Genomic DNA, 12,335 nt, shown 5'->3' on the forward strand with positions numbered 1-12,335 from the left:
GAACACCAGTGTATACTCTCTGGGCAGATGACACTTCGCACGTGTGAATGAGGCCTTAACGAGCAGCCATCCCGGGGTAACTGCAGAAACCTGCAGCAGTTTACTGCAGATATGACTGACTGAATTGCAGGGCCCTTCTAGCCAGCCAAACTCTCATAAGCCCAGGTAATGCTAAACCTTGCTGCTATGTCCCACACCCTTATATTCCTATTGGTTCAATCACTATGATGGACTACCCCACAGAGCAATACCACCATGTAGGAGACAGGAAAGGTAAAGCTTCGGCCCTGGCTTTGTCTGTCCGAAAGACATGAGTTTCAATAGTGACAGGAAGGTTTGAGAGGCTGCTTCAGGTATGTGCAGGCGCCACTAGGTCTAGTACATAAGTTCACATAAAAAGTTGCTTACCGGGTTAAAAAAATTGGCCTGTGCCCCTAGGGATAACAGCCTTAGACAAGTCTCCAAATTGCCAGTCCTCACACTTGAGTGAAGTTGCTGCACAAAACAAAAAATATACATTATATTATTCTGTCATGTAATTTTCAACAGTTTGTTACAGCTTGTTATGATGTCAATACTTAATGAACTACTCACTGAGAACAAGTGTGCATATAAAAAATTCTGATTTCACTGGCTGCATGCATGTCCTAGGTCAGCAACTGAAGAAGTCAATGGCTCAGCATGACTTCCAGGCAACAAGTATCTTCTACTTACTGTAGAGGTGAATTTGATACCTACATCTCATTTAAAGTAATAAAGTCACACAAACTAAAATGATTGTAAAGGCTTGTTTTTTTTTTTCTTTTAAAATAACAAACAAGTTCTACTTAGCGCCTCTGTGCAGTTTTTTTTTTTTTTGCACAGAGCAGCCCGGATCCTCCTCTTCTTGGGACCTGCTGCTCCTAGCCCCTCCCTCCTTTAAGCTAGCAGCTTGCTACAGGGGGCACCCAAGCCGAGTCAGAGCTCCGTGTATCCATTAAGACACGAAGCCCCAACCCGGCCTCGCCCCCTCTCCACGATTGGCTGAGACAGAGCAGCAGGGGATCGTGGACATCACTGAAGGGAGAAGGAGCTCAGGTAGGTAATTAGGGCGGGGGCTGGGGTGGCTGCCACACACAGAAGGTTTTTTATCTTAATGCATTAAGATAAAAAAACTTCTGCCTTAACAAATTCCTTAATAACAGAAAACACAATAATGAAAAATAACATAAATCCATGTTCTTCGGAAATAAAGCTTGTACATGCAATCAGGTAAAGGACAGTATATATTGTGAAACAAGTATAAAGTCAGTAGTGTCCAGTGGCATAACTGCACACATGGACAGTAACACTCTAAGTCACCTTCACTCTCATTCTGCAGCTCATCCTTAAAGAGGAAGTAAACCCTGATGAGTTTACTTCCTCTTTCATTCCCTGTAAAGGCAAAGCATAATGGACTACTATGCATCGCATAGTAGCCCATTATGTGTCACTTACCTGACACAGGAGCCAGCGAAGTCGCCGTTGTCCCCTGTAGTCCGCCGCATCCATCTTGTTGGTGGGGTCTCGCAGCTCCGCCGCTGTCATTCGCCGAAGCCGCGATGACGTCACTCCCGCGCATGCGCGCGAGAGCCGACACGCGCGGCAGCTCCGTCGCGGAGAATGCCGCGCTCAGTGGGCCTGCGCGCTGCTGTCTACGGCGCATGCGCCGTAGACAGCGGTGCCCGTTTTCGGGCAAATATCTCCTAAACCATATAGGTTTAGGAGATATTGCTTGGACCTACAGGTAAGCCTTAATCTAGGCTTACCTGTAGGTCAAAGTGGTTTGTAAGGGTTTACAACCACTTTAACCTTCAGTGCACAAACACCAAAGATGGTTTGCTTCCAATATAGCACTGGCTCCCCTCTTCACAGCAGTGGGCCAAATACAGACAGCTGCAGCATCCAGCAATGGGGTGATGCGTCAATCTCCACTCCAGCCATTCTAGGGCTAGAACCATGCAACTCTCGCCTGCCACCTGATAGAGAGTGACCAGGTGTCCCGGGAGCCGCACATCATGTCCAGAGTTGTAGTATGATAGTGAATGGCAGTCTCCACCTGGACCCCAGCCATGCCTTAACATGTTTCACACTGCCCACTGGAGAGCTTACTTTTCTGCCACCTGACATACAGGGTCACAAGGAATACAACTGGGTAGTCCACCCTATCCCAGTTTTTGGATGTCATGAGGAACTGCACAATATCTCTTACAACCAAAATAAAGGGCATACATAATAGTCCCTTAGAGAGTACAACACCTGACAGAAGAGAGCAGTGTCTCTCTTAAGCACACTGGCTCCCCACCTTCTGCTGACCTCAGAAACCAAAAAAAAAAAAAAAAACACCACACACACACACACACACCAAAAACACCTACACATGTTGGTTTTCTGGAGAAATCTGAAGAGTGCCATGCCTGAATTTTGAACTGACTGCAAAAGACCGTTCCTGATCTTGAAGTTTCTGTTTTATTTACTGTTGAAGGAGCCCACTGCACCCCCCCCCCCCCCCCATCCAGAAACCAACCCTCACCCTTTTAAATTACTAAATGCCTACATTTTTTCTACAAACTCACCATCCTGGGAGTTGTGTGCAAGAAAGAAACTATACATTTTAACAGTGCCAGTATCTTTATTACAATTACATCTTCAGGGCTTCTACCTGGCTAGAGAGAAGCTCCCCATCCTCACAGAATTTCCAGGCATCAGGACAACTGCGTATTCTCTGGATACCAACCTCATCGAACTGGTATATGGTGGGCTTACAGCTTTTTCCCTGCTACATGTTTGTCCTTTGAAGACATCTCTATATTGCTCCTCCTACCTATATACACACAAACACACCTAAATAAAGCCTGAGGCTGCAACATTCATCTCTGCATTTTCACCTAAAAGCCACTATTTTCTACAGCCTGTGGGAGAGATGTCCCTTTGCCAGCTAAATTTCATCACAGGCTCTGGCATTTGATTGCAACGTTTTGTTATTTTTATTTTTTTTAATCACAATGTTTAAAAATGGCATAGTGCCCTTGGCCCCTATGTGATAGCAATACAGTTAACTGTAGGTGTACCTCCATATGAAAATGGCAATTGCGCTACATATCATGAACATCAGAGTAAAAGCCATAATTCTAGGGCCATCGTTCATGGTTAAAGCTGAATTGCAGCCTTTTCTTTCTGGTATAGGCAACCTGTCCCTCCTGTGTTCACGCTTGCTCCTGCCTCTTCCCTGCACACTTTCCTATCTACATAACTGGAGTGAGAAGCAGAAGGAACCACCCTCAGTACCTCCATGGATCTCCTTACAAGAATGGGTAGACCCAATATTGCCTTGACAGATGTGTGGTAACAGAGCCACGCAAGTAAACTCATTTACTCTGCTCACTTCGATTCCCATGGTGCATTCTCACTTATTGACCTGGTGTACGATACCTCATCCCTACTCCCACAAACTCTTAATACACAATACCTTACCAGAGGTATTGCTGATCATTCTCCCCTGGCATTAACCCTTAGGTACACTAGGTTTGGTTAGCCCTAAGGTACACAGAGTAGGGGGAGCATCAGTCTTTGGAGAATCACCCATACATGGCTATCTGAATCTATGTTACTAAACAATACACACATGGCATTGCACACTACTGGAAAGAGAATTCCCCAATTGGAACATTCCTAAAATGGGATGCATTTAAAGCCACTTATGTGCAGCCTTCATGTCTGTTGTAGTGTATTTCTGTAACAATACCAAGACCCTGATAAAAGCTACCAAAATAGCAATGACTCTTTTTTCGCTTTTCCTTCTCCTGGCAATTATCGAGTCTGACTATGAACACCTCTTACTTCGACAAACTCAGAAGAAAATGCTTTACACTGGGCAAAAGATTTTTTTAAATCTGAAAACAAGGTTGGAAAATTACATAAGCTCAAACTGCCAGCCTACATTTTAAACGCTCTAGATTTGCAGTGAATTTCCTTAAAGTAGAACTATAGGCAAAAACCTTTGTTTTCATTTTGGATAGAGTAAGGGAGGGTTATAACCCCTGTCAGGTTTTTTTTCCGCTGTTTGTGTCATATTGCGGTGATTTCCCATCACTTCCTGTTCCACAGCCAAACAGGAAGTGAAAGAAAATCCTTGCAAATGGAGGGAATTTCTTGGGGGTCCCCATTGGAAGATATCCCCTCTATTACTTTCCCGGGAACCACCCAAAATATGGCACTTCCTTTACTTTCAATGATAGTAAACAGGACAAATAGAGAGAGCGAATCTCCCTAATGGGGGAACGCTATCCAAAATAAAAAATAAAAAAAGTTTTGGCTTTAGTTATACTTTAATACAACAGTCGCACGCAGACTATGGTCTGGGATCATTGCCTTCAATGAATGTCAGCTGGCAGTAAACTTTGTTTGTAACCCCAAAATGTATGTATTTAGTTGGCTTGCTGGAAAAATTTCCGTACCATATGCCCACTACAAAGCTTTATGGATTTCCACTCGTCTACACTAGAAAAACAAAAAAAAAAAACAAAAAAAAACTTATTCTCCTTAGGTGGAAACAGACATCTCCTCCCTTTGCTAAATGACTTTAACACCAAGCTACTCCTTTACAAATATGAGCTTAGAGGGAATTTAAAACTGTTTGATAAGATCTGTGACCTTGCATCTCCTTGCCTCACATGCTTCTCTCACTACACCCTGGTAATTTGTCCTTGAAATGCATTTTTTTCCATCCTTTTCTTGACTTTTAATAAATCTCCTTTTACTTGCTGTTGCTATTTACAGCTTTACAGTGATTTACAGCTCACGGTCATCTAAATTAAATAAAAAAAAAAAAAAAAAAAAAAAAATCACTATTATTAACAGGGGTAGTAACCCACTTCTTGGACATTTAACCCACTGGGGGCCCCTCCACTCCCTGGTTTAAGTGGCTACAATAATAAACTCTCCTTCACTGGTGTCAGTGGCAGCAATTCTAACCCTCGACATTGGCATCAGGGACTGATGTGAACGTACACTATATATGTAAAGTGCTGTGTAAATTGACGGTACCTACAGTGCCTTGCAAAAGTATTCGGCCCCCTTTGAACTTTTCAACCTTTTGCCACATTTCAGGCTTCAAACATAAAGATATAAATATTTTATTTTTGTGAAGAATCACCAACAAGTGGGACACAATTGTGAAGTGGAACGAAATCTATTGGATTTTTGATACTTTTTTAACTAATAAAAAAATGAAAAGTGGGGCGTGCAAAATTATTCGGCCCCCTTGCGTTAATACTTTGTAGAGCCACCTTTTGCTGCGATTACAGCTGCAAGTCGCTTGGGGGATGTCTCTATCAGTTTTGCACATCGAGAGACTGAAATTCTTGCCCATTCTTCCTTGCAAAACAGCTCAAGCTCAGTGAGGTTGGATGGAGAGCGTTTGTGAACAGCAGTTTTCAGCTCTTTCCACAGATTCTCGATTGGATTCAGGTCTGGACTTTGACTTGGCCATTCTAACACCTGGATACGTTTATTTGTGAACCATTCCTTTGTAGATTTTGCTGTATGTTTGGGATCATTGTCTTGTTGGAAGATAAATCTCCGTCCCAGTTTCAGGTCTTTTGCAGACTCCAACAGGTTTTCATCCAGAATGGTCCTGTATTTGGCTGCATCCATCTTCCCCTCAATTTTAACCATCTTCCCTGTCCCTGCTGAAGAAAAGCAGGCCCAAACCATGATGCTGCCACCACCATGTTTGACAGTGGGGATGGTGTGTTGAGGGTGATGAGCTGTGTTGCTTTTACGCCAAACACATCATTTTGCATTGTGGGCAAAAAGTTTGATTTTGGTTTCATCTGACCAGAGCACCTTCTTCCACATGTTTGGTGTGTCTCCCAGGTGGCTTGTGGCAAACTTTAGATGAGACTTTTTATGGATATCTTTGAGAAATAGCTTTCTTCTTGCCACTCTTCCATAAAGGCCAGATTTGTGCAGTGTACGACTGATTGTTGTCCTATGGACAGACTCTCCCACCTCAGCTGTAGTTCTCTGCAGTTCATCCAGAGTGATCATGGGCCTCTTGGCTGCATCTCTGATCAGTCTTCTCCTTGTCTGAGCTGAAAGTTTGGAGGGACGGCCAGGTCTTGGTAGATTTACAGTGGTCTGATACTCCTTCCATTTCAAAATGATCGCTTGCACAGTGCTCCTTGGGATGTTTAAAGCTTGGGAAATCTTTTTGTATCCAAATCCGGCTTTAAACTTCTCCACAACAGTATTACGGACCTGCCTGGTGTGTTCCTTGGTCTTCATGATGCTCTCTGCGCTTTCAACAGAACCCTGAGACTATCACAGAGCAGGTGCATTTATACAGAGACTTGATTACACACAGGTGGATTCTATTTATCACCATCAGTCATTTAGGACAACATTGGATCATTCAGAGATCCTCGCTGAACTTTTGGAGTGAGTTTGCTGCACTGAAAGTAAAGGGGCCGAATAATTTTGCACGCACCACTTTTCAGTTTTTTTATTTGCTAAAAAAGTTTAAATTATCCAATAGATTTCGTTCCACTTCATAATTGTGTCCCACTTGTTGGTGATTCTTCACAAAAAATTTAAATTTTATATCTTTATGTTTGAAGCCTGAAATGTGGCAAAAGGTTGAAAAGTTCAAGGGGGCCGAATACTTTCGCAAGGCACTGTATAAAAAATTTAATTGGTGGCATCAGTAATACATCCCTGCTCATTGGCGTCATCGCAGCAGTAATAAATCCCATTTCAATGGTGCAACTGGCAGCAATAAAACCCCTTCATGTTGGTGACAGTGACAGAAACATTAAACCCATTTCACTTGTGTTGGTAACAATTGCAGCAATAATAAACCCCATCTCATTGGTAGCAGTAATACTTACTCCTACCAGACAATTGCCATTCAGTGGGAGCAAAATTAAACCTCCCTTCATTGGTGTTCAAAGGCTTTCTTACTTGAACACATGCTCTGGAAAGGTTGGCAATGCAGTGTCCTGAACATAGAGCGTTTCAGCATTCAGAACCTTGCAAGCTGCCAACTGGACAGCTCAGTAGCAAATTTATTCCACCTGCACAGATCACTGAGGCATCGACAACAGCATACCATGGGTCTACAAATCTATTTACTAGACACAAATGCACAAAACTAGGAAAGGAATTACATATTTACCTTGCTAAGGTCTTTGGCTGTAACACTATCATCATCTCGACAGGGTAATCGGTGAACAAATGCCAGCATTTGATATTTAGCTCTAATAAATTCAGCCTTGTTTGGACTGTAGGGGGGGAAAAAAATATTAAACAAGGAACACCAAATAAATTGCACCAATTTAAAAAATACATTTATGTCCAATTGTAAAAGGGTGGAGTGTGATGAGGCAAGGCAACATGACATATGCTGTAGGATGAAGGTCTGCTTTAAAGGACTGTGGCAATCCTCTTCAAGATGTTTAAAATCTCTAAAAAAACTAACAACTCAGCCACATGCTCCTTATAGAAACAATTTTTACTTATGTTCAGAGGGAAAAAGGATTCAACTTACTGAAGTTTATCTTGGGGGTTGGCTTTACGCTTTCCACTCATTATAGATGCTGGGTCAAGCAAAGAATGTTCCCAGATTGAATTTGCTCCATTGCTGTACAATGTCTGGACCATCTAAACATCAAAATAGCAGGTGTTGAGGGATAACACTTCATATAGTTACGACAGTCCTAAGGCCTCATTTTCAGCTGGATTTAGCAACAATCTCATGGTTTTTTTTTTAGAGCATGTAAACAAACCACCTGAACCTGTCCATATTGCTATTGTTCCCCACTGAAGGCCGAAAGTGTCACAATCAGCCACCACTCAACCTTCTTCCTCATTACAAATACCAGTAAAATTTAGCAAAGCTTAATGATTGCATCTATGAAGCTTTTTGGACAACCTGCAAGAACAACTTAAAGATGAGCTTTAGCCAGGTTTCAAAAAATGTTAAGTCAGCAGCTACAATGAACAGTAGCTGCTGACTTAATAAACAGACACTCACATGTCCAGGGATCCAGAGCTGTCCTCGCCTGGGCTGGTTCTTCACCGGTCTTCAGGTTCCCAGTGCCAGAGTGTCAACTGTGGGAAGCCGGCTGTGACTCCTTGCGGCCTCACAGCCAACTTACCAGTGCATCTGTGAGCTGTGATGTGCCCTATGAATGGTCCCGCAGCTTCCTGGCACAGGAAGATAGTAGGGGTCTGGAAGTGGGAGTGGGTACCTGCCAGAACTACGTACCCCCCCCCCCAAAAAAATCCAAAATACAGTAAGGGGGGGGGGGGGGGGGGTTAGGATGAATACCTTTGGGGTATTAACATGCAATACCTTTGCTTTAACATGCTCCAAAGGGACAAAACTGGAGTTAGTACTTACCGGTAACTCCTTTTCCAGGGGTCTTCCAGGACAGCCCTTGAGAGATGGAGCTCCTCCCATCGACACAGGAAACACATTGCCACAGTTCAAAAGGCGGTCCCTCAGGTCCCTGGTCAGTCATTCACCAAGAACCGAAGGATGGAACTGAAAAACATATAAACCATAACAGGTAATAACATTAGTACATCACTATAATCAAATAAAGGGTGGGATCGTGCTGTCCTGGAAGACCACCGGAAAAGGAGTTACCGGTAAGTACTAACTCCAGTTTTCCCAAGTGTTCTTCCAGGACAGCCCTTGAGAGGATCCCCAAGTACTTACCAGATTAGGGGGGGGACCACGGCCTGGAGGACTTTCCTCCCAAAGGCCTGATCCTGACTAGACATTAAGTCCAGTCGGTAATGCCTGGTAAAGGTGGAAAAGCTTGACCATGTGGCTGCTTTACATACCTGCTCCGGGGTGGCACCAGCTCTTTCTGCCCAGGATGCAGACAACGCTCTTGTGGAGTGAGCTTTAACACCCTCAGGAGGATCTCTATTCAAGGCCTTATACCCCTCTGCTATAGCTAGCCTAATCCATCTAGCTATGGTTACTTTTGAAGCTTTCTGTCCCCTACGCTGTCCGGGAAAAAGGACAAAAAGGGAGTCTGAGATTCTGAATGGATTTGTTATTTTAAGATATTCTAGAATACACCTCCTCACATCCAATAAATGAAAACGTTCCTCTTTCTCATTTGCTGCATTTTGACAAAATGAAGGGAGGACAATATCTTGGGACCTATGGAAGCTAGATGCTACCTTTGGTAAGAACCCAGGGTCTGTCTTTAGTATGACTCTGTCTTCTAGGATCTGTAGGAATGGTTCCCTGATGGATAGGGCTTGGATTTCACTGACCCTACGTGCTGAAGTGATTGCCACCAGGAGTACTGTCTTAAATGTAATAAGCCTTAGGGAGGCCTCTGAGATAGGCTCAAAGGGTGACCCCAAGAAAGCTTTTAGCACAACTGCTAAATCCCAGGATGGGACTTTTGTGATTCTGACTGGCTTACGTCTAGCGACTGCCTTACAGAATCTAGCAACAAAAGGATTTTCCTGTAAGCGTTCATCTAGGTACACACTTAAGGCAGCTATCTGTACCTTAATAGTACTTAGGGTTAAACCCTTGTTTACACCTTCCTGTAAAAACTGTAGAATATTAGCCGTATTTATGTCACGGCTATTCAGCCAGCTATTACATTTTTTCCAGACTTTTTTGTAAATAGCCCTCGTGACTGGTTTGCGACTCTGCAGTAAGGTCGCAATTACCTCATCTGACAGGCCCTTACTCCTTAAGATTTCCTCCTCAGTAACCACGCTGAAAGCTTCAGTGTGGCGACCTGCGGATGGTAAAGAGGTCCCTGCGACAGGAGGTCCTGTCTGTAGGGAAGTCTTAGAGGCGGACAATCTGTCAATTGTAGCAACGTTGTGAACCACGGTCTCCTGGGCCAAAAAGGTGCTACTAGAATAAAACAGGTTTTCTCCTTGAGGAATCTTGCTAGGACCCTCGGAATGAGATGAAGAGGGGGAAATGCATACGCCATACTGAAAGTCCATGGAGTTTGCAAGGCATCTACCGCCAGGGGCTGATCTCCTGGGTTTAGCGAGAAAAAATTGGGAACCTTTGCATTCTTTTTGCTCGCAAAAAGGTCTACCTCTGGTTCTCCCCAGTGAGCTGTTATGAGATTGAATGCCTCTGGGTGTAAGGACCATTCTTGGTTCGAAATCTTCTGTCGACTCAAGAAGTCCGCCTTGTTGTTCAGCTCCCCTTTCAGGTGAACTGCAGAAATGGATTCCAGATTGGCTTCTGCCCACTGGAGAATGCGTCTGGCTACCAACATCAAACGAGGACTTCTGGTACCTCCTTGTTTGTTTATGTATGCTACAGCCGTTGTATTGTCTGAACGGACTTGTAGATGGTGACCCTGTATTGCGGGGTGAAAAGCTAGAACAGCTCTCAGGATTGCTGTTAGCTCTTTCCAATTGGAAGAGAAACATTTCTCCTCCGGGGTCCACTTGTCCTGGACCCAGCTTGAGCCGAGGTGGGCTCCCCAGCCCCAACTGTTCGCATCTGTTGTTAGTGTTGAAGTGATAGGAAGGACCCAATGAACCCCTTTGTTTAGGTTCTCCCTGTCCTTCCACCACCAGAGGGAGCGTTTTATCTTTGAGGGGATCGATACCTCCTCCTCCAGATCTCTGCCTTTTAATTGTTCTAACAGAAAACCCTGAAGGTCTCTTTGATGGAACCTGGCCCATTGTACGGCTGGAATGGCTGCCGTCATAAGACCTAAGACCGACATTACTTCCCTCACCGTACACTTGGGGTTGCATTGAAGAAAAGATATTCTCTGCCACAGATTCAAAATCTTTTCTTCCGGCAGTATAATTTTCTGATCTACAGACTTGATCCAGTAACCCAGATACAGGATCTCCTGTGTTGGGGTTGTCTTGGATTTCTCCTGACTGACAATCCACCCTAATCGACTCAGGCTGAGTTGAGTCAATTCCAGGTCCTGAGAAAGACGACTCTCTGAGTGGGCTGTTAGGAGCAGATCGTCTAGGTAGGGGATAAATGAGACTGATTGAAGCCTCAGAGGAACTAAAGCCTCTCCGAGAACCTTGGTAAAGATTCTCGGGGAGGATGATAGACCGAAGGGAAGTGCTCTGCACTGAAAGTGGTAAACCTTTGTGTCTATCTGCACTGCCATCTGAAGGAATTTCTGGCATTCCTCCCTTATTGGAATGTGCAGATAAGCATCCCTTAGATCCAGGGTTGCCATAAATGTCTCTTTCTGCAGGAGATTCTTTATGGAATAAATGGACTCCATCCGAAATCTCTTGTAACGGATGGAGCGATCCAGTGGTCGGAGGTTCATAATTAGTCTGAATCTCCCTGACGGCTTTCTTACCACAAAAATGTGCGAGTAAAAACCGTCTCCTTGTTCCTGAATAGGGACTGGTGTCAATACCTCTTGATCCACCATTTCCCCTATTAGTAAAGGTAAGGCCCTGGCCTTTTCTGAGTGACTTGGAAGCTTTGTCACCAGAAACTTGGAAGGAGGGTTGCTGTGAAATTCCAGCGTATGACCCCTTTTTATTATATTTAAGACAAACTCGTTCGAGGTTGTCTCTTCCCATTGTGGAAGAAATTTGCTTAATCTTCCTCCCACAGGAACCCTGACGTCACTGGGGTTTGGGATCCTGATTGGGGCGGCTAAACAGTATGCCCCCTTTCCCTTTCCCTTTATGTCCCGACCAATGTTTTTTGGGGGTTGAACTCTTCTCTGATTTAGAGGGTTCCTTAAAGGGAAAAAATTTTCTTTGAAATTTTTTTTTTTTGCGGGAAAGGTTTTCTTTTTATCCGCCGTCCTTTCTAAGGCGGAGTCTAATTCAGGCCCGAAGACTAAGTCTCCTGTAAAAGGGACGCTGCACAGGCGGGTTTTAGACGCCGTGTCTCCCCCCCAGGTTTTCATCCATACTGACCTCCTCGCTGCCACTGAAAGTGCTGCAGATTTAGCCGTAAATTTTACGGAGTCCGTGGAGGCGTCAGATGAAACTGGTGGCCTTAAAAAGCATAGGGAAGGATTTCAAAAGCTCCCCCCTAGGAGTGCCTGCCTTTAAGTGTTCTTGTAGTTGTGATAACCAGAACTCCAGGTTTCTAGCTACACAGGAAGTGGCTAGAGCTGGTTTTAAGCCTGCCATAGAGGCATCCCAGGCCCTCTTTAAGACAATGTCTGTTCTCCTGTCCATGGGATCTTTCAGGTGGCCCATATCCTCAAAGGCCAGATCAGCCTGCTTTGAGATTTTGGACAGAGGGGCGTCTAGTTTAGGATTTTTATTCCAGACCGCCTCTGGGCTCTCATCAAAAGGGAACCTTC

General features: G+C 44.2%; 1 protein-coding gene across 7 annotated transcripts in view; it reads right to left on the reverse strand.

Moving 5' to 3' along the window:
• Window positions 1-12,335, reverse strand: part of GIT2 (GIT ArfGAP 2) — a 174,787-nt gene that overhangs the window by 132,315 nt on the left and 30,137 nt on the right. For all 7 annotated transcript variants that reach the window (XM_077461335.1, XM_077461334.1, XM_077461341.1 and 4 more), the window contains exons 3-5: window positions 7,568-7,680; window positions 7,196-7,301; window positions 409-495 (exon numbers count right to left, since the gene is read on the reverse strand). In XM_077461335.1, the coding sequence (XP_077317461.1) occupies window positions 409-495; window positions 7,196-7,301; window positions 7,568-7,680 (306 nt within the window). The remainder of the gene's footprint in view (window positions 1-408; window positions 496-7,195; window positions 7,302-7,567; window positions 7,681-12,335) is intronic.

This window comes from Lithobates pipiens, unplaced genomic scaffold, assembly GCF_037356315.1.
Source record: "Lithobates pipiens isolate NorthernLeopardFrog02 unplaced genomic scaffold, aLitPip1_a1.2 Scaffold_3, whole genome shotgun sequence".
In the NCBI taxonomy this organism is placed as follows: domain Eukaryota; kingdom Metazoa; phylum Chordata; class Amphibia; order Anura; family Ranidae; genus Lithobates; species Lithobates pipiens.